Genomic DNA, 24,243 nt, shown 5'->3' with positions numbered 1-24,243 from the left:
GACAGTTATTCAAAATGAATTAAAATATGTGGAGCTTGCAGCTTTGGATGGGAGGTACCTGGCAGCCCAGTAGCTACTAAAGGCTAATTATTGGCACCATATTCTGATATACAATGAAACATGCATATCATAAACTAGCATTGCTGTTTTTTGTGTGTCTTAAAAAATTAAATCCACAAAAGTATTTCAATAGGATTTGTTTAAATTCAATATTAACAGAGTATTAGCTGCCGGTACTTACTTTGCCAGCCATCTTGTTTCTGGTTTTTAGAGCACTAGCGGATCTCTGACTCTACAGGAGCCGTGTCAAAAAAGCACAGAGGACAATTCTAAAATGTAACTATTATCCTATTAAGGATAGCTTAATTAAAGCTTTACACATTTTACACCAGTTGTATTGTTTTTTGGTGTTATTAACCCCACACAGTCAGGTAATGACCAATGACGTGCCTGGCAGAACAGCCGATTTATGTAGTTCAATAGGATTTGTTGTTTAAAAATAATTTGCTGCGTTTATTTCAGATAGGGCTATTGGTATCCAGAGGCTCCACTATATAACAATGCCTTATGTACATACATGAAATGTCTAATGAAAAAAGCAGCCTTCGTGGAATTCCCCTCCATGTTCAGAAGGCCATGTGTTACACAGTAAGGCTGCTTGAGCACATTAGCACAATCTGGCCAATCTGTATTATTTAAATGAAATAATTGACAGTCCTGCGCTACTTTTTTTTGGGAACCTCTCCTGCTTAATCAGTGAAAGGAAATCCGATTGATTGCCTACTTTCTCCTGGAGGTTCTTCTGCATAACAGGACACCATCTACTTTAATTCCTCTAACTCTCCTAATATAACTTATAACTTACATAATGCTCAAAATATAAAGTGCAAGAGATAATGGGGAACTGCCAGGGCATTTAGCGTAAGTCATTTAAACGACATATAACATGTACTTTTGAAGTTGTCCACCATCTCCTCCTCTGCCCTTTCAAAGGATGCTTGAGAAAACACTCAGCAATTGAACAATAGAGCAGAAATGACAATGGGGGGAATTGAAGAGACTAAGAAAAGTCAAAATGCTTGCCCCCACCTTATATACAATAATATGTAAACACCATTACATTGATTTATTTAGTTCACAGACCTGTGTAATATAGGATTTGAGATTTCTGTAAATATACTACAATCTGTACACCATGCATTGTGTGTCTGCAGAGAAGCAATGCTTTTTATGTCCAAGCGGTATGGGGTAAGTAATGTTTCCCTGTCGTTAAAATGTAACTCCTAGTTTGCTCAGCCTGCCAAGTTGAGATTGTTCATTTACTCTGCATCTTTTAAACCAAACTCCTATGAATTGTTGCAGGCTAGTTTTTGACAGGCAGTAGATCACAGGGGGTAGGAGTCATAGATGTCTGTGTTAAAAATGGCTGATCTGGTAACCCCAGCTGGAAGTGTATAAAGGTAGTCTTTTTTTATTACTGTCTGTCCCCTGCCTTTACTCTTACGTCTATGTAATAAGCTTAATGCAGTGATTTTGCACATAGGATTGTGTACAGCAGAGGGCAATAAATAATGCTCTGAGAGTTCTTCGTTGTCTTGCAAAGTAGGGATGGATGTTTCCTTGTAATGAAAAAGCAAACTGAAAAAAAAACATTTCCAAGCTCCATCTGAGCAGCAATATTTTGTTCAAAAAAATGTAGTGAATGCAATTTTTCAGTTAATCCGATACATTTTAATTTCTCATTTGACTTGCCCTTGGTTTAAAAGGCTTCTGCCCATCATAGAGATGGGTACAACATGCAAAAAATGTTAGTTTCCAATTCCATTCTTAATTTCCTCTATAAAGCACTCTATTAAGACCATTTAAAACCGATTGCAATTCCCGTGTTCTTGGTACCTGAGCAGGAATTTGGTTGCGTAATTCCTTTAAAAATCAATTTCCAGATACTTTTATTACCTGTTGCAACATAAGTAGGGATGCAAGGCATTTGCAGTTAAATATTCTAGCATGAATAGATCCGTTTTTTTTACAGGGGGGGTCACTTGTAATAAAAGATTCATGGGCCATCCGAGCAGTTAACATATGTTAGAAAGATCCTGCTTTTTAGCCTAGGAAGCACCCATGTAATCTGATAAGCCATTACTCTCCTGACCTCCCCTGTGATCAGGTACCCCGTAGCAGATCTCCGCTGTATGCGGCTGTTCTTACACACCAGCTCCCATGGCACTTAGACTTTCAAAAAAAGCTGCATCTTTTTCCAATTGAAAATTGTAGCATAATTTGACTTAAAATGCAACAATAATATCAATGTATAGATTTTTTTTTATAGTCCCTTTGTGATATTGCAAATCAGACCTCATTAGTAGTTTATCTGTTTTCCACTAACACTCAATTTCCCCTGGATAATGATTATTTATTTCTCCAGTTCCTTGTTACCTTTTTTTTTCTTTACATGCCTTTTCTTAGAAAGGTAATTCATTGAAATGCATTTGTATCTGTCTCATTGTAAGAATCGATAAAAGCACATAAACATTATGGTTTCCTTTTAACAATTACGTTGAAACCATTGGAATAAATTTGTTGAGCTTTACTAGCAATGACACTCTTTTAAGGAATTGTCAAACAGTAATGTATAATTGAAATCACTGTGTGTTTTGTGTTCTGACTACATCAATATGCAATGCTTCCATCCTCTTGACATATACCCACTAGGGGCAAAGTCTGTAATGACAGATCTCCCAGTGGTTTAATCTGTGCAAGCTGGTTATGGTAACGGAGCAGATGTCTCTTCTGCGTTCAAATATAGGATGTTCATAGATCTTTTCGTTTAGTTTATCCTGTTAGCAAATATCACCATATTGGAAATCTGGTTACGTCTCGCACAACAGAAACACAATGTTGCCATGGTCACAATCCCATCATTTGCTCATAGGATAAGTGCCCTCTCTACATTTCTTATCCCACGTTTAATTTCTTATTGAAGCTTAATAAGACAAGTGACATTATGCACATTTCAAGTTGGTCAAAATCTATTGACCTTTAAAGAGGCTCTCGAAATATGCCACTCCAGGGGTGGCCAAGTCAGCAGCGCTGCTGTTGAATTTCCACTCACAGATCACGTCCTTGGTATTCGAGCACATGATGAAATTTATCTTGCTTGGATGTGATTCTCTGAGGTTTGAATTCTGCTAGGCAGGCGTGACGGGGGCTTCACTCTTGAAGGCAACTCTAAAAATGTAGCATGTCAGACATTGAGAAGGGTACCATTTGCAGCTCTGCTTGACTTTTCCTTGTACAGATTGTCTTTTATGCCCTTTAGTTTATAAGAAAACAAAAACATGGTCTGTTGTGTAAAGATCATATTCACCGTTCAGAGTTTAATTCACAGCGGCAGATCAATGGAAGTTATGAATTTGCCACAGTCCTACCGAAGCCATAGGGACATTAAAGTCCACAAGTTGTACAGTTAGAAATCTGAAATCTGAAAACATTCTTTCTCTAGTGTAATACCATAACTCCCAAGTGCGCAGGAAACCATTGTGATTACTGAACCACTTAGTGTTTTTGCCATGTGCTTTTCTGCATTTTGAAGAGTAAAATGACTTTTCATCACCACATTTTAGGGTGTGTTTAATTTGATTTAGAATGAATTAATTACATTACAGAATTTGCTTGTTTGCCTTTTTTTTGTCTTTTGTTATTACCAGGAAAGGATACTCCAGAGTTTGACTAATCCCATAGTTCCTTCAAACTAAATCTTTATAACTTGCTGGAGCCCCTATGTACTCTAAACACTTTAGGCTGGGCCACAGATATATGCCCAGGCCGTTAGATCTTCAGTTGTCATTTCAACATTTCACCTGATGGTAAAAAAAAATTTGTCTTAGTACTTTAGTAGCATTAGTGCTTTTATTCTAGTTATTTGTCTTTCAACTTACATTTCAGTAATTTCATTTATTATTCAAATGACAATGGACAATGAAATCCAAGATTTAAAACACCCTAGTGCATATTGTTAAAAACACCTGCTTTTCTGCTCATTTAGATATTTTTTTCCAGTAAACTTTATAATATTTCATCATACATATATATATATATATGATATATATCTTCCTCAACCACGGGTCCTGGGAGTTTGAGGGTTCTGTAATGTTCCTAGCACTGCATTCTTCTGGACAGTACGTTCCGTCGTTGTTCTCTCAGCTTAGCATTCACAGCCCCAAGTGCTCCTATAGTCTGCACCTTGGGTCCTGTCTGGTGTCTCTATGGATCTGATGCTTAGTGCCTGCTCTTCTGCTGCCCTTATCAGTGCCTCAGTCCAGCTCGTCCAGCCAATGGTGCATCTCATGCAGGGTCTCGGCTTGCTATAGTACTTCCTTTACTTGATCTTCCTTCCATGTCTGGTGCTGGTTCAGGCATTCTCTCAGCAGCTCATCTTTGAGTGCCACATTAATGATGTTCTCCTGGATACTCTGGGTTTAATCCAGAAAGGTGGCTTTGACCCCTACCAGACCCCATCAGCCTTCTTTCCAGCTGGTGTACAGTCTCTGGGTGTTGGACTTGTGGTGGAAACTTCTGTACATTGTGAGGAGCTTCTGGGTCTTCACATCCACAGCCTAATTTGGACAGCTCACTATGCCAGCATAGTATCTGATGACTGTCAGGGCATATTTGTTGATGGATCTTGTTCTTCCCATTGAGCCTGCTCTATAGGATCTGCCTTATCCTTTGGTGGTACTTATATGTTGCTGCCTTCCTTGCCTTCTCATTATGGTTACCAAGGTACTTGTAGCTGGTCTGTATATCTTCAATGTGCCTAGCATTAGTTCCACCCCTGGGTCTTAAGTATCTTCCATCTTCTTACTACAATCCGCCGCACTTCTCTGTTCCAAATGATGTCCCAATGTCTTCACTGTGAATCTATGTCAGATGGATCAGCCACTCGATGTCTCGTACGCTCTTGGCATACAGTTTGATTTAATCCATGTAGAGGAGGTGGCTGATGGTAGTTATACTTTTGAAATCTTGTACCTGTATCCAGTCCTACAGAACTTGTAGCTGATAGTGTATGTTTGTATGTATGTATGTGTATATATATATATATATATATATATAACTTTTTGAGTGGCAAAAATGCACAGCACACTTAAAATAGTAAACTATGCAAGTTCAAACCACAGATGTGAGTTTAGCAGCAGAAAACACATTTCTTTTATTGAGGAGGCATTTTAGTGCTGAGGATGGAATTCCTGACAAGGACACTCAAAGAAACATAAATACAGTTCCGTCCAGCAGATACTATTTCTTTCATCGACCAAGTAACCGTGCCCTTTTCTGTGATCAGCAATGTTTCGTGTCAAATCTGCTTTGATAACATGGATTTCAGCACCTTAGCATGGCTTACTGCATTTTAGTGACAGATTTAAGATGGCTTTTCTCTCAGAATGCTGACAATCTTTTAACATAGTATTAGAACCCTTGAAACACATATGTACAGGTACTTTACAACCCTGATTTCTTGGAAATTGATGACTCCTGCGATTTGATTCTTCTGTTTTTTTGGCCAAGTTACTTGGTCAGGATTTTCTAGGAACAGCCAAGACCAGCTCTGTGGGCCCAGTATTACAGGTGGGGGATTTGTTTCTATATATCCTGGGAAATATGTTGCATTGAAGCTAAGTATTTTTACACAATATGGTTTTGCTTAAAAAAAAATGTAGCAAAGCTTCTGTAGTCTGTTTGGTTCAACTCGCATATCTTGATTGACCAGAATATGACCTTCTCGGATGCCTGTGACAATGTGTGCTTAAGGCCCGTAGTATAAATTGCTGCATTTTGAGTAAGCACCAGTAGGCAAAGAGTGTCATAATTCACTATTCACAGCTGTGTGTGTTGCCCCAATACTAAAGTATGTTCATGCGTACACACACACTCGTAATAACTGATTCTCATTCTGATACACATGCAGACTCACTGTAAAACACACTTCCACCCACCTCATACTTACACACTCTAACATACACTCACTATCACACGTACACATACATACAACTCACCCCTGGGCCAGCCCCTGTCATCTTTACCTTCTCTATTGGGGGCAGCTCATGGAAGGATGCAGTAGGAACTTTGTGATTGGTGCAAACAGTGCTGCTAAACTTTGTAGACCTCAATTACACATCAGAACACAAATCACAAACAAATAAAGCCAACAAAAAAGATTGTAAGAATGTGCTTTTTAATTATTATATAAGGAAAAAAAATATTAGAAATATGCAAGGTTTTCCATATAATTTAAAATGAGGAAAAAAACAAATACCAGATTGAAAAGATTGAAAGAAATAGATTCTTCCACCCTAAAAGTTTTACTTTATTTAGGATATAAAATGTCTCCTACGTATTATATTGTTATTATTATTATTTATTAATATTATTATTGAGGGCAGAATAATGTACCACAACCCTGAAGTGAGTGGGTGCATAGTATACAAATATGGAAATCTGTACAGAATGATATCCCCCAGACATTCTGAGTTTCTACAAAAGAGGGACATCAGTCCAAAAAAGGACTGTGCCTTGTAAAGCAGGATATATGGGATGTATGCTGTTATTGTTTGTTTATACAGTCCTAACAGATTCTGGAGAACTGTACAGTAAGGTTAAGCATACAATGACATATTTAAACAAACAGGGAAAGAGGCGGTAGAGGACCCTGGCTTGCTGGAGCTTACAATCTAATAGATTTATGTGTGCAGCACAGTTCATCTGTCCAGTAACCTAGTATAAAATGCATTGTTTAACAGTATCCTAGGGAAGTGATTTTTATTAATGAATACATTTAGCCATTATATAATGTATTTTTTAGTTGACAGGAATGACAAATAGCCAAATGGGCTGCCAAGACTACATTAAAACGCTGATAAAATTAAAGAAAACTGAAACTAATTTCAGGTGTGTAATTTATATCAACTGTGCAAATATTACCCAACAAACCCTTAAGCCCTGTGCTCTGTTGAATGTTTAAAAGCATTCCAGGAATGGTTTATGGAAGTTGGCTCACAGTAAAAAAAAAATACAAGTTACTTCATTAGCAAAACATAGTTTTATACAGTAGTAAAACTGAAAAAGTGCAAATACCCACACTAAGGCAAAACTGCTTATTGGAACCAGACATAAAGCAATAAAACTTCATCTCGGGCTTGGCTGGGGGAACGGTGTAAATCACCTGCGTGTTTGTTTTATCACGTTTATACAGTTAGAGGTGGGGAAACTGGTAGGCTCAAGTAGTATCAATCACACAATCCAGACTGTGTGACCCTAAGAATCATTCACTTTGACCCACTGTTGTAATTCCACAACGGCTGGAGATGCTTTTATGGACATCCTATGATCCACGGTAGGGTATGAGTGGCCTGCTCTACATATCAATCTTCAGATAGAGCAGTCCCCATGGAAGAACTGGTGTGTTTTTGAAATTAGCAGTGGTACTCTCTCTTCCTCCACCCTGTTTTTTTTTAATTATGGACGTCAATGTCTAGATTTCACCTAAACCCATTATTGAATTATATCCCCTGTAAAAAATTAAGTCAGCCCAATGGAATGTTTGAAAAACTCAGTTTAGTTAAAATGATACCTCTGTGTTAAAATATTCCAGCTTTCTTCTGGCCACTTTATACAGTACTTTCATTAAGAATAAAGAAAATTAGACTATATTATTTAAAAGGAAATTGAATATTTAATCTCTTTATTAAACTTTACACATTTGGTCTTAATGATGAAACCTGCTCTTTTACCATTAAACAGCCTTAATGCCCTTTTGGGAAGTGAACATAGATCACCATCTCTGCTCTCTAGATTACAGATGCATAAATTAACCAATGACATTATCATAAAATGGCAGTGACTTTCATGTGATACCTTTTAAGATGTAGTTATTCAGAAAGTGACAACTAGACCTTATAAATAATGAAGTGAAATATTATGACCTGGAAGCCATATAGCAGACGCATCTTCTGCAATGGAATTTGGACAGAAAAACTAATCATTAGAGACTTGTTTCAAGCCTTTACCATAACTTATTGATCTTATCCTCAGTGAGTGTAAGTCATCTTACCCTGGCAGTTTTATTTTATGTGTTCTTCTTGGGATCTTTCCCAGTTAACACTTTTGTAACTAAATGCATTAGAGACATCATTCCCAGTACGGTGGTTTAATGCCAAATCGTTCCTGGAAATCATTCTTTAATCCTATAAAATGTTGTCTTATTCAGATTTTTTTTTTCTACAAGGAACGCTTAATTGCCATGTGAAACAAAACCAGGCACTGATAGGTTATTGCCATTGAAACGGAAACAGTTCCTTAAACATTTCTGTGGTGTTAGCATACCAAAAGGTAATTCATGTTTTGTCTATTTGAAACAGAGCATGAGAAAATAAATTATCAAAAAATATAGGGTTGATCCAACATACACACGCGTCCTAATACTATACACATGTACTCTAACATCATACAGTAACACGTACACGCTAATGCTATACATTTATGCATATGCGCACACACTCATGCTAACGCTATACAGTAACACACTTACGCTAATACCATATGCTTACATGCACGAGCGAACACCATCCACATGCACCCAGTCTCTCTCCCATCATCCATGCGGCTCACGTAACTTTCCCTCGCTGTCCTTCCCCCTCTCTCCTCCCTTGCACAAATCCCTGTCTTCAGTGCAGCTCACATTTGTGTAGATGCCATTGGTGAGCCCAATGTATTTATCAAAAATCATTCTGTAACAAAGATTGAAAATTCTTCTTATCCTCATAGCAACCAACTGAAAGGTCCATCGGCTGAAAAACAAGAATGGGTATCTTAAAAGAAAGCACACTTGATATAACATCATATTCTTGAAAAATAGCATCTTCTGTGAAACAAAAGTCTATTTTTTTCCAAGTTGAATGGCTTTTTAAGTCCTACTTGCGTATGTTTATATACCCTTCGGTTCTAAGTTATCAAAGAAAAATATTAAGAACTTTGCTGTATTTGTGAACGGATATTCAGGAGCTCTGAAATATTTTTATGGCCATTTCTAAAAGGTTACCAAAACAATTGCTTTAAGTTCCACCAACAAACCCTTTATTAAAGACATACATGAAACTGACACAACAGATTATCATAAAAGTTGGCGCGCGAGCCATTTGTGCACAACATATATTCCGAAATGACTTAGACTTAATGTTGTAGGTATGATAAATAAGAATCATGCCTATTCAAAATTCAGCATGTGTTACTTTTTTTATAATATAAACACATTGGGAGTCTATTTGCTAAATTAGTTGCCTATAAAATTGCACATCACAAATTCACTAAAGCTGACGCACTTGATATAATCCCCCTCATACGCTTGGCTTCACGTAAAAGGGGGCTGATGCTAGTTGAAAAAAGCAAAGAACTTGCGGATTCATTAACCTTTAAGTTGCAAAAACTAATTGCAACTCGCCAATTTCACTCTGCGTATTGTAAAAAATGTATATTATATTATATAAGTTAAAGCCGCTGTTACTACATAACCAACCGTTGTGGACAAGTGTATATTTTGACAATCTTTGTCATTTCAGCTCCATATTAACTCAAACTTTCATGTTACTCAGTGGGTGGAAATATGGGTCAAATATTTGGGGCTGAATCCGATTACACTCTGCACATAAAATATGTTAAATGTCTTGGGGTTTATTTATTAAAGGAAGAGTTGTGGTTTCAGCTGCCTCGCTTCTCAATGCATATTGAACGGCCAAAACGGGCAGGATCTCAGTGGGGTTGACCCTTCAACATGTATAGTGAAGTGAAGGCATTGAAACCATAACTCTTGTCTAAAGTCTCCCTTTGGTAAATAAAACCTTTTTATTTTCACCTTTAACTCTCATCTTCAAATTGAATAAAAACATTTTAATTATAAACTATAATATACATACATATATGACGGGTGAAGCATGCTATTGACCAAGGGTGCGTATTATGCCTTACTGTTCTTTTAAGGTCTCTAAAAACCAAGCAGGTAATAGGCCCCTTTACATTGGCGATTAATTAAAGTAAACAAGGAGTGATGAATTGAAAGCAGGCGAATGAATGAATAATTAATTAGTCCCAAGTATGTATTCAAGAACCCGATGTGGGCTTTATAAGCTACTGCTATAAATGTTCTTTTTTTAAATTCTCCTATCAGAAACACCAAATAATTTTTTCAGTTATGCCAGCAAAGTGCTTGGTGAGTCTGTTATTTTTCTCTACTTTTGTTTTCATTCTCTAGCACTGAAGTGAAGCAACACATGGCTTGTGTTCACTGGTATTTTCAGCTGATATGCATTAACAGCTTTTGTGTTTCACTCCCTCCAGTGAATTAAATTACAGTATGCCATTAAAACAGCTCAATAACTAAATATAGGCCCAAGTCTTTAGCGGAGTTGTGCTGGGAAACACATTTTCACTCATGTTGGAGGTCTGTCACAACAAAGCTCTAACACAAGGGCTTGCAGCCTACGTCTACTCGGCAGGTTTTGAACTACAACTCCCATAATCCTTTTTCCCCAAATTTGGAAAGGAATCATGAGAGCAGGGCTGCCTTTAGGGAAGACAACAGACAGCTGCCCCTGCCCTCTAGATAAAGGGCAAAAGGTTGGAGGCAAGAAAGTCATATTTAAATTATGTGGAGTGAGCCATACTCTGAACAGTGATAGATTCATCACTGTCTCTTTCTTCTATTATGTCTAAACAGATTTGCTCAAATGCCCAAAGGTGACAGAATTCTCTCTAGTAAGATAAGCTCGGTGTTTCCTGCTATCCATAACGTTACGTATTATGATCTCTCCAGCATGATGGAATGCTTTTGGAAGCATACTGGAGAATCTTCTTTTTCCTTATTGTACCTTGGCCAGGGTTTCAAGACAAAGCCTTCAGCTTCCATTTATTAAAGGAACCTTTCATTTTTGCTTATAGGGATTATGGGTGTACTATTTTAAAGAAACCAGGTTTAAGAACACCTATGGAAACTGTGTGTATATGTTAAGCATTCATTTTATAGGAAGAAAATAATAGTTTAAAACTGTTCTCAATATATTTCTCTCTTTAGATTTGGGAAGAAGAAGGATGATAAAGTTGGAAAAGTGGACCAGAAAGGTAACCCAAAGCCTGCTTCTTTGAAAGAGGAGGAAAATGATATTGAAAAGATGAAGGAAGAACGTGAAAGGTAAGAAAATACCCCGCTTAAGTTAATGTAACTTAAGCCAGACAAAGGTTGGGTCATGGTATTTACTAATTATGGGTGGGAAAAAAAGATCATTTTAAAGAGCTTCATATCACCAAGTAAAGTTTGGTGGAGGAGGGATAAGCGTCTGGGGCTGTTTTTCAGGGGTGAGGTCATTACTTCCGGTGAAGGGAAATCATAATGCTTCAGCATACCAAGACATTTTGGACAAAGCTACGCTTCCAACTTTATGAGAACAGTTTGGGGAAGGACCTTTTCTATTCCAGCATGATTGTGCCCCAGTGCACAAAGCAAGGTCCATAAAGACATGGTTGGGTGAGTTTGGTGTAGAAGAACTTGGCTGCACAACCCCATGCCCTGACCTCAACCCCATCAAACACCTTTGGGATGAACTTAAAAGGAGATTGTGAGTAAGTCCTTCTCCTCCAACATCAGTGCCTGACCTCACAGATGCTTTACGGAAACACTCAAAAATCTCGTGGAAAACTTTCCCAGAAGAGTGGAAACTGTTATAGCTGCAAAGGGGGGACCAACTTCATATTAATGTCTATGTATTTAGAATGCAATGTCATAAAAGTCCCTGTTGGTGTAATGATCAGGGGTCCTAATACTTTTGTCCATTTAGTATATATATATATACACACACACACACACACTAAATCCGAGGATATGACTCCATAGCACTAGTAGAGACAATAAAAAAACATAAATGTTAGAAAAATCCATCTAATAGAGGCACAATACCAGTTTATGTTTTAGATAATATATATGCATAGTATATATGTGTACATTGCCAATATATGTTGATATATAAACAGACGCCACACAAATCATTCAGGCCTGGAAAAAACAACCCGTCCAAACGACTCCCTTGGTTGTAAAGCAGTCATTCACTTGCCTATTCATTGGCATGCAGCTGAAATCCTTCTGAACAGATTGAAATAGTGGTTTTAGTATAAATTAAACAGTAAATCACGTTTTAGAGCTTGATCTATAGACTCATAGCAAAGACATAAAATTCCCAGCGCTTTGTTGCAATAAGATATTATGTAGTTGCAAATTATACCGTGGTATGTGTTTTTAAATCAGCCTCAAATAACTGAAATAAAAAATAAACAAATGCATTTTCCCTCTGACTAATGTGCAGAAAAAGTAAAGTGCCAGTGCAGAGAATCATAAATTGCAACCATGGAGATTCTGTCCCTTTTCAATAAAGATCCTAATAACATGGCTCTGATTATCAGGTTATAAAGGGTTAACTGGTGCCATATGCCAGACACATACATACCATACTTATATATAATATATTAATAGTACGACTGTCTCCCGCTTTGGAATAATTATGTTTTCTATAGAAACAAAGGTTAGTTTGATATAGGAGGTGGCCATTTTGTTTTAATTGACCGGGTTTGGTGTACTGTCCCTTTAAACGAACGCATCATTTGAGTTCCTCTGGATGCAAATGAGCATTTGTTTACAGAAAATCTGCATGTATAGCATATTAATATTCTTTAAAGCAAACACCTTGTTCCCTAATCCATATGACTGAATCGTGACTGTGGCAGATCATCATTCATTATAAACTATGTATATTCATTTTTCTCAGTTATTCCATTTACAGGTTCCCACATTGCTACAAGGCAGTTAACAGGAACATGTTCTTCACTTCTAAAAAGACATTTTCATTTATTAATAGTCCTTTGACAAGCAAATACATATGTGTGCCATCTGCTAATAGGACTTGATTGGCATCCAAAACTATTGCGCAATTCTCCATGTTTGATTTGAAACGTCTGATTTTATAGAGAGAATTGCAGTTTGTGATCTACTGATCTTCAAACCGTACTGTACTTTGTAGTGCCCATGGTGCTCAGAAGGTGACAATTCATTTTGTATTCCTTCTGAAGGTTAGTGCAACAGACGTGATTTAAAGCCAATGAAACTTATTGAGTTTCTATTTAAATATCTTTACTCCACCTCCACATCCTGACCACTGCAAGACTTGTAGATGTATTTTTTCATTTTTGTGAAAATTCCAAATACACAAAATACACACAAAAAAGTCAGCAATAAATGTAATAAAATGAAAAAACGACTCTCTAATTATCAAGTTGTTAAAATTAACGTATTGAGCTGTTGCGATTCATCCAAGTCTGACCAGCTTTGAAAGATGGATTTGTATTGCTCTTTTCTGGGTGATCCTTGTCAGCCCTTAATGGAAATTTATAGCCTTTTAACAAGCCTGTCCATAAACTCAGCTCTTCTTTAAATACACTGTAAGATATTGGGACAGACATTTTACTGGTGTTTCCTTACGTAGCTGAGCCTACTCATTTGTTCTCCGACAAGATTAAGTTCAGTCTATAGTGGAAGTTGATCTCTTTTATTGGGTCAACATAGAAAGAAAGGCGTAAAGTCTCACAAGCTTTCGGACTATGGGTGTCTCTTCTTCTGATGGAAATCCATTAAAAAAATGACATAAAGACAAGGCATATTTATATAAGCCCACAAATGTGGATGCAAAAAAGACATCCATACTTTTGCTGTGTAGCATTTATTTCATTAGCATGATTATTGTGGGGGTTTGTTTTGTATCTTTAACACTATAAAATTCAATGTAATGCACAGTGTGTTATAAACTAGATGTATTATGAATAGCTTAATTAGATAAGCCTAATTAACAAGTGTATGGTCACAGGATGGATGGAACCAGAGTAGTACACACACCTTTAATTAACTGTAATCCCAGTGTCAAAGGGTCTGAGTTTCCGTATACGAGGGAAGTAATGATTCTCCATGCAATCTATGGCCACCAGTCCTCCTTACTAATAACGCTCCCTGTAACACCTCTTAAAAAAACCTCACTGCAGTGTTATCAGACATTAAGGTGCCATCTTCAGATATTAACTCATTTATTTTACCTGCTATTGAGGGTTCTTACAGCAGAAAGTCTTGGATTTCTGTATCTTAAACCTGGCAACATGGAGCAGGTGAGCTGCTCTTAAGACTGCTTTCACTGCAGATTAATTGTTTTTTGGTCCCCTCATTATGTTGCTGTTTTAAGATGGGCATAAAGCAAATACGGCACTATTTTTAGTTAAAACCTCATGGACTATGAGTTCTCAGTTGTTACACTTGGATATGTCAGCTCCATTAACAATGCAAGGAGGTATCTTTAGAACTGGAAATTCAAGCTGTAGAGCTGTTAGCTTTGTGACCTGTGATATGTAGCAACCATCAGAAGGTGGACAAGGAACTTGCCAAAACAAAGATGGCCTATGGTGTAATTTAATGAGAGGTCACGGTATGAAAATTCAGACATCTAACCAATGAGACTAATTATCAGAGCTTTTTATTGTTTGTTCTTTCTTCGCTATTCTTAAGACTTAAAAGGGCAGCACATCTGAACTCGCAAGTAAAATTCATTATCCAGGAACCCATTAGAGCTGTAGATCCAGCCTGAATGCCAGTGTCTTTAATGGAGCTGAAGCCGTATAATACATTATTGGTAATTGTTTTTCATTAACCTTTTGTCTGCTTGTTAGTATAGCAATGCAGACTGCATCTTCAAGAGGCAATTAATATCCTTAAAGTTAGGTTACCTCCTTCATTGGAAGTCCACAAGGTGGACTTAAAATGTGTTTGTGTCAGCACTTTAGAATGCAGAATAAGTTTTTGAACATAGCATTTAACATGCTCAATGGCATCTCATGTTATGTTGTAAAGTTGTAGCCCTGTTCCTGCTCCAAAACCAATATGGTTCATTATCCTGTTTCTTATGCACATTGACTGTTTTGCCTTTAATTATGTTTTTTGTGATACTATTAGCAGGGTGCAATTATTTTAATATTATAGTTTCAGATCACCATAATTTCTTATTACTTGTCATGTTACTATGAAGAAATCGGCATTGCTACCCAAAGAAAAGGGGGAATATGTTTCTGTGACAAAATATCCTGAGCCTTCACACACTTCAGAACAATGGAATATTTGTTACTTCATGCTCTGATATTTGTTGTAAGGATGGGTTATTTGACTCCACTTTGCATTTAAAGGTAGATGGATACATTTTGTGTCAATGCTAGATTTCCTTTGAAAGGACAAATCTTATCCTTCCATCGTGGTTTCCTTATTACAAAGAAAGGATTGTTTTCTACTCATGGTCATTAGTCAGTTCTGTATTTTATTATTTATAGTGTATAAATTTGTATTTATACTTTTTTCTTCCAGTGTTACTTTCTTAACGAGACAGATTACAGTCAGAATTAGAGGACTGAGACCGAATTGGAGGAATAGAAAGCAAATGCAGCTTTTTAGCCGTGATGTTCAACACATTATTTCATTTGTTGAATTGCCAGGCCTTATTAGACAATTAGAGGTTTTGAGAACAGGACATGGTCGCTGCTAAACATACGCAGAGGAGAAAGCTGGGGGACTCCGTTCAGTCATAATGACCCTGAGTAGTAGTAAGGGAAATTGCACACACATACCGAGCTGCACACACATAACAGTCATAGCGTTTTGGGCCAGATGCTGACTAAATACTCAATTAGAATCAGATACATCCATTAGCACTGTGCTGGGAGGCCTTAATATCCTGCATCCTCATTAACTGTTAATTGCATACTACAGACATGTGTGAAACACATGTTTCACCTTAATACAAGGGCATAAAAGTGCATATAGACTATCACTTTCTATTCTTGTAGATAATGTATCTTTACAAATTGAAACAAGCAAAATGTCTTCCTAATTTGTGTGCTTTAAGAAATTGAAATCCAAATAATAAATGAGTTTAATATGACAGAGAATTCCAGTCCTCACATTGTAATGTGTCCTGGGATCTGTATAGAGTTATCCAAATGTCTACTTTTACTTGGATGTGTTTTTAGAGCAAATACTCTAGAACCTGTCCAGCTGTTCTGACATTCTTCTTCAGTCAGAAGACTGAAGAAGAGGCCTAGGCTGCTTAAGAACCTGTCCAGATGTTCCGTAGCCACACAAACATGTCCCTCAGGATGGCTTTTCTCAATGTACTTCCTATGTCCACTTTAAACAGCCAAAAGATGAATTTAAGGGACATTCCAAAGTACAAAATTTATCATGCAGCCTGTTTACTATTATTCTCAAGGGAGGTATTAAAGATGCTCTAGTGCTGTCTTCACAGGACTGTCTTCTTTTTTAGGATTCTTTATTCTCATTGGGGCAATCATGTTCACAAAGAAAACAGAGCGTTTCCTGTGTATGAATTCTAAATTGTAGACAGCCCATTGGAGTGGGTTGAATTTCTCCCTAATCTCCACACAGAGGTGAAAATCTTTGTAGATGGCATCAACAAAATGTTGTACAATATGTTTGAGAGATAAAGCAATGCTGGAGAAATTTGAGACCAAAAATAACGTTCTGTATCTAGGAAAATTAGTCAGGAAGTGATTATTTCATTTCCTGTGTATATCCAGGAAGTGACAGAAGTACCCAGCTGTGCTTCCTGCCTACATAGCCAGATACTGCAGTCTTAATTTATGATGACTGTACTGTAGAAAGCTCTTTTTATATGAATTTCAAAAAAGGAGGAACGTGTTTACCGATACAGGGCAGCTAATTTGACACATACCTATTGGTTCTAGAGTTTGTGCATTATATTGTTGGACCCAAGGCACATTTTTAACTCTGACAATGTATAGGTTCATTATTATAGGAATAGGTGAAAAACCTATATGGCAAATACGAACATGAAGAAACAGTTGGAGTTAGATGTGCCTCTCCAACCGCATATGATGTATACCTTGTCTTCAAAGTAAGAAGAAACATAATTTTTTACGTACAGGAGATTGGCAGTGTAGTATTTACATTGCATAAAATATAGAAGAGCTGCCTCACTGAAGCACCTCAATAATAATTGCTTGTCTTCCAAGATTAGAAATGGCCAAAGGAGAATACAGCTACTTATTTTTATGGGGCTGGTATCAGCAGCATTGCAACAGTCCTGCAAATGTGCACAAACCATCGACAGCTTCTTCTTTAAGTAAAGTATTTAGAATTATGACATAAAGATGAGTTTTTAAATGTGCCAAAAAAATCTTATTGCAAGGGAAGAAGAACATTTTTAATTTGTGGGTAAATAAACCAGAGCTACCGACTTTATACATAAATACGTTGTGAAAGCAGCTTCGTCAATTGCACAGGGACAGCGAGATCCGAAACATTCGCAGCATTGGTGTTTATAATAATGAATGTGGTAGCTGTAGTGCACCTTTAACAATTTTGGGTGTGCATGGAAGGAGGTGTACCTATAGTATTTGGCACCTGGGGCAGATCCTGTATGTGGCACCCCCACACGCACACTTTAAAACTGCATAGCTTATATTCTGGTGCAGACATTGACAGTGGTACAGCATAACTGCTACCCTTATCTACTGAGGCAGACATTGACGGGGATACAGCATAACTGTTATTATATACTGAGGCAAACATTGACCGGGGTACAGGATAACTGCTATCATTATTTACTGAGGCACACACTGACGGTGGTACAGCATAACACCTATCACTATATACCGAGGCAAACATTGACGGTGGTACATCATAACTGTTATCATAATATACTGAGGCAAACATTGACGGGGATACAGAGTAGTCCCTATCACTATACATTTAGCCAGCCATTGACAATAATGCAGCATAACCTATATCACTATATACTAAGCCAAACATTGAAGTGGTGTAGGCCTAGTATATAGTAGGGATGCACCGAAATGACAATTCTGAACCGAAACTGAAAATTCAGCCTTCACTTTAAAAAAAAAAAAAAAAAAAAAAAAAAAAAAGAAGTATAAAATAAAATGAAAAAATAACCACACTTTTATTAAAAGTAAGTAACAAAGCAAAGTTGGACAAAAAACATTTAACAGCAATCACGCTCCTATCATGCCCTGGTTCTAGCATGTACTGGTTGCCTGGGCATGATAGGAGTTTGATTGCTGTTAGCAATCATATATATATATACTGATATTGTTATTGAATTTTTCTGTCCAATTTTGGTGTGTTACTTACTTTTAATAAAAGTGTGGTTAACACACCAGAATTGGACAAAAAAATCAATAATAGATATATATATATATATATATTGTTAACAGCAATCACACTCTTATCATGCCCAGGCAAACCAGTATGTGCTGGAACCTGGGCATGATAGGAGTGTGATTACAGCCTTCCTATGCCATGCTATCCCCCCCCACACACACTCATTCACAAACATTCATTCACTCACTCATATACTCATATTCATGTAATGTCTGGCATAGTATATAGTGATGGGAGTTATGATGTACTTTAGATTATAACTGCCATAATTATATAATGAACAAGACATTGGCAATGGTTCAGGCTACAGCATAACAGCCATCACGCTCACACACTTATTAATCCTCTCGCACTGAATGTTTTCCTACCTTTCCTCTGTCACTGTCACTTTTCCCACTACAGCTCCTTTTCCTCCTCCTCCTCTTCATTGTTCCTCTTGGCTCTTCTTCTGTGTCCTTCCGTTGCAGTGAGTGCGGAAGGCGGTGGGCACGGCTTTAGTGTTTTGAGCCGGGATATGACCGCAGTTTTGTTGTCATTGCAGCTGCAAAATGACTGCAAAATTATTTATTTAAACATTGTTTATTCAATAAAGAAATTTCCTCCAGGTTAAACACACATTATTATTATTCTATCTGTGATATATTTGTACACTTCAAAAATGCAATCTGCAAAGAAAGAAGAACACTAGCGTAGGAATGAAGAAAATTGGTATTTGGATGAAAAAGAGGTTACTCATACTAAAAATCAGTTAACAATTGTTAGTCCATTTTACATACAGCAGGGCAGAAATCACATTTTATATAATGGGAAATTTTAAAAAATATACATAACCCCAATATCATCATTGAATCATTTCAGATTATATTTTTTCATGGTCTACAACAGAAAATGTGTCGTTTTGGCAGTCTATGTGGTATTTTTTTTTTTTGCATTTTGTAGTCGGGAAACAATATGGATTATGTGTTGATGTAATTTACACTATTTTTGTACATCTGTTTTCCTTTAGGAGAAAGCTATTCCCGGGACACCTATGAAGTTACTTTCTGTAGTGGTATTAAAAATAGAAAACGATATAAAATAATCAGTGTGAGAATTAGACACAGCTTATAGCATGCCGAGCTCTGGTAAATGAATGACAGTCACATTTTTTAAGTTGTTTTATTATAGGAGTCACCACCTTGTTGATTTCACATCCAACTAAAACAACTTAGATGTGATAGATTCGCAGTTGCCTTTCACAGACATTTCCATCTGCTTCTTTACTTATTACTCTGACATAGCATCTGGGTATCCTGAAAAGACTCATCAAGTCCTAGTATTTCTGCAGCCAGGAATATGCTCTGTATTAGAACATTGGAAGTGATTCTTACAGTGTTACAGTTCCTTGGAGGTCTTCCAGATATCTGGCTCGTGTTTAGCTACGTCCCTAACAACACTCAGGTCGCACAGATGTGCAAATCCAAAAAGCCATGGATCATCATTTTCTGTCCTCCTCCTTCCACTAAAACGATTAACAAGTGGAAATGGATACCTCACTCCAGGAACACAACTCTGATAATAATGTGATTTTGAGAGAATTACATTTGTGTAGATTGCTAGATTCTACCAAAAGGAATACTTCAAACAACAGCCAAAAAATTACCCTGCCCCTTAATATTAAACTTTACATCCGTCCTGTGCTTTTTGCTGGGAGCATATTCATGAAATCCCAGCACTATTGGGAAAATCATAAGTGGTTTTTATAGCTAATTCCATAACAATCCTAGTGGTTCACTTAGTCTACTTCTCTTCCAAAAAATACCCATTAATAAGAACTTTAAGAGTAAATAACCGTAATATGCTATTCTGCTAGCTAGTTGTCCCATGCACTTTCTTTACTGCAATAGGTCCCTCCTCATTCATTACTTGGTTCATGCATCTGTAAAGGAAAATTCTTGTTTCTACTGCTTTAAAATTTTCAGCTTTCACTTTTCCATGCTAAATAAAAGATTATAAACATACTTCATACACTTAACAGCACAGATCTTGAATCATTTCAATAGCCTTTGTGCAGTGTGCGTTTTCTGTTCATTAAAGAATTTGAACCCAATGCATGGCCCACTTAACTCATGAGGAGGGAAGGAATGTAAGTGAGCCAAAGCAAAATTCAATGGCCATGAAGTTACTTCCAGTCCACCAAATTAATAATGTATTTGACGAGAGGCCAACTATCCGTTGTTTTCAGCTTTAGGTAGGTTAACCTAATACCATGCCATTGGAGCCGAGAACCTTCCATTGCGAACTACAGGAACCTCAGACTGGATGGATTTGTATACTTTCTGATACTAGGATTTGTGGCCTATGATCCATAAACTGATTATACATAGGATATGTCTGTGATGACCCAGGCAAAGGCAAAATACGGTAGTTTAAATAAAGAGTTTAGCGTAATTAAATGTCATCACACAGGATAATATGCAGATTGTATACATCATCTCAAACCTGTAAAATGAGTACAGCACATGCATACGTATGGAGCGTTACATAATTCATTTGCATGATGAATAAATCAGTAATTTTCTGGGGAAGTTCTTTGAATCTAAAGTTGGCACCCAGCCTTTCATCAGCATGGTACCTGTTGAATGGTAAACAGGCATATACAGTAGCAATGCTTTATAAATATGTAATAACAGGGACTCAGGCGTTTCAAATGCAATTAGGGTATTTTTCTGGTTTGTTTTGGTTCATTTTACTAGGCAACACCTGCTGAGAACAAAGTTATATTTCCTACTGAGTGTTGGATTGTTGGTGTTGCAGTGAAATGTCACCGAGTGAAGTGTCTTATGGACACAGTAGTAACTATAACAAATAGCAAATGACTGGCGGAGGCTGTAAATGCGCAAAAACCTTACTCATTAGAAATGCATGAGTTTTGATAGTCCTGTATAATACGTTAAAATGTCAGCATTGTAATCACAGACTGGGATTTTGCCACATTTGATATAGGTTTTTTTTTCCAGTTCAGGTTGATGAAATCAATCTTTACTAGTAATTCAGACAAGCCTGTAATAACAACATGTGCTTAGCAGTGACTTCAGCAAATATGTTCAGATTTACACATCATGATGAATAAATGATTTTCGCGTTGCTATAAAAATAGCAGATTTGGAAGAGATTCAGAAATAAGTTTGGGAAAGGTGTGAGGTTAACTTCTGTTCAACCTGCATGTTTTCTACAGGTTTGCAATTCTTGCAATAGAATGGGATCAGGATCTCTACATTTCAAATAATTTGTCAGTTTGCAGGCTGTGGAACTTACCTACCGTAGTTAAGTCCATACAGAAAGTGATTGTAGAATTGGCATTTCCCTGGTAGACAGCACAGGAGAAGAGGATCTGTGAAGATCTTTCTAGCATACCATCAAGCAAGCCCTCATTACATAGGGACCAAGTTGCATCTGCAGCCCTGTTTGTTACTCTACTATACTGTATACCCTCCAGATCGCTGACCATATCAAAAGAGGGAGATGCAGTGCGCTGTTCACAAAATAAGTGTTAGCATTTAAGCATTAATACTCAATTGTGAATTAGCTAAGTACTACCCCACGCATCGTTTGGGAAGGTTAAAGCTGATGAATAGAGCTGTAAGGGTGCGATTATGGTTCATTGTCACATGTGTTGAAAGTTTTGTTGTCTTTTTCAACAAAGCCATAATTTCAAATATATTTATATCATAAATGTCAACTCTATAGATACCACAGCATGTGCAATATAGAACCCATGGCAGCTATAACGCAACCAGAAACCCTTATCGTGACAGTAATCACAAGTGATAATGATATAGAATCTCACCCATTGTCAGCAAATCTGCTCCAGCCCCTCTGCCAGGAGGTGACAGCTGTTCAGCCGATCGCCAGCCCATCCGCCCTGCTCTGTTCTAATAATAATAACCATGGTCTGGCATTCAAAATTCTTCTTCTTCCAGTAGAGATGATCCTTATGCTTGTATGTGTACACTCTGGCTTGTGGATTAGATGACTATATTAAACAGTTAAAACTTTTGGTACTGAAAAAACAGTGACCTTTGGATCTGATGACAAATACATTTTAAATGAAAGATCTTCTCAAATGCCTTATTTTCTGTCTTACTGCATCTGTGTAAGTTGTAGAAAATACTACGTGCCCCTTTTGCAGCACAGAAATCATGCAGAGGTTGTTAATGTATTTGTGTTTGGTTCCTGCGGGTGAGAATTTTTGTCATTTACTTTATCCACTGGAGTTCCTTGTGTTTAGGAATCGGGGAAAATAAGCAATACCCTACACAAAGGTTGATTTCAGGCTGTGTTGAGGCATTGATTTTTCCAAGGATTAATGCACAAAATGGTTCTCAGGAATAAATGAATAGACGTGGCCAGTGATGGCTCTATAGGTTGTTCTGTATGTTTCTAAGGAAGATTCCTTCCTTTTTGCCCTTTAAATGTTTTGGACAATGCACAGTTTTCAGAAGAAAAATATCTCCAATGTGTAACTGAAAATGGAAGATCACTCAAAACCAGAAACTCTACCCGATATTCAATGTCCGTATATTTTATTTACAGAAAATAGTTTTGGATTGAAGGCGGTTGTTGGTGAGCCGGTGAGCCAATACAATTAGGATTTTTAGAGTGCTTGCGACTTGGGTCGTTCCTGCAGTCTTGTTATTTGTGACCAGCTAAATGTTTTGCCTTTTTTGTTGTACGCATGGTTCCGATTTCATACATTAGGCCATATGGTGGCACATATGCTGTTACATTAGTGGAATGTGCTACTAAGCTACATTATATTGTTTGATTCAATGATCTTGTGCAAAAATATTGTGTTTGTAACACTGCTATGTATTCAGCGCCTACCATAGAAAGCCTGGATCTTTAATGTCTACAGGTCTCCTCCCTTTGTTTTAGTAAAATGATTTAGATCTCAGTGATTCAAGGCAAGTTTAGGAGGAAAGTTACAGCTTTAATAGTTCCTGGTTATTACATTTGTACTTTTATTATATTGTGCAGTGGAATCAATCTCTTAGTTTTCTATTTTAACGGCCAACTTTATTACTGCAGAGCTGCAACCAAAGCACTTTTATCAAAGTCACTTAAAAATAATAAAAGAGGGAAGTTAATTACTGTTAGGCAGAACAGACAGAATGCAGCCAATAGCCAAAATGTATTTTCTGATCACATCCTTTGTGAATAAGACTGCATCTAAGCATCATCTTGTTCCTGATCTCCAGCTGCGTAGGAAAGGTACTTGAAATTACTCTAAGCTGCTGTACAGACCGTTTCATATGTAATGGCATATGGATTGGGTTTAGATGCTCATGTGTTACCCTTGAAGGGGCAAGAAGATGACTGGGGCGGGATGTGGGCAGAGTCAGGATCCAGATACCTTCCAAACTTTCAATTTGCTAAATGGTCATGATTTTTGGCAATTGTCTCACTGGCCTGCCCAGTAAGATGTGACATTGCTTAACGTCTATGCTTTTGCAACACATACCTCGATCACAGCTCTCACATGGTCAACCCGTGGTGCATTTCAGTTAAGCACAGCAGGATGGTGGGACATGTAATGTAGCGTGCAGTCCCACTGCTTCCCTTCCTCCACCTCCTCAACACCTCACCTCTAACCATGCCCCCAATTAAGTTGGCCCAACATGAAATGCTCAAAGGTATGCAAATGCCTTCTATTAGGGGGCGTGGAAAGGTACAATTCAACACACTTAAGTACATAACACAAAACTTTTTTTGCTATGTAAAATGTATTTGTTAGTAATACTTTGTTAGTAAAAATAGAACTACAAAGTTTTGCAACCGACAGAATTCTGCGTTGCAATGATGGGTTGCTGATTCTTGTATCCTTGACTTAGAAAGGATGTTGCGAATTCTGATCACAGAGC

At 37.3% G+C, this 24,243-nt stretch overlaps 1 protein-coding gene across 3 annotated transcripts in view; it reads left to right on the top strand.

The window, feature by feature from the left end:
* Positions 1-24,243, top strand: part of PARD3B (par-3 family cell polarity regulator beta) — a 504,041-nt gene that overhangs the window by 297,656 nt on the left and 182,142 nt on the right. For all 3 annotated transcript variants that reach the window (XM_053471715.1, XM_053471717.1, XM_053471716.1), the window contains exon 19: positions 11,123-11,239. In XM_053471715.1, coding sequence (XP_053327690.1) covers positions 11,123-11,239 — 117 coding nt within the window. The remainder of the gene's footprint in view (positions 1-11,122; positions 11,240-24,243) is intronic.

This window comes from Spea bombifrons, chromosome 7, assembly GCF_027358695.1.
Source record: "Spea bombifrons isolate aSpeBom1 chromosome 7, aSpeBom1.2.pri, whole genome shotgun sequence".
NCBI classification, from domain to species: domain Eukaryota; kingdom Metazoa; phylum Chordata; class Amphibia; order Anura; family Pelobatidae; genus Spea; species Spea bombifrons.
This window is presented reverse-complemented; position numbering and strand designations above follow the sequence as displayed.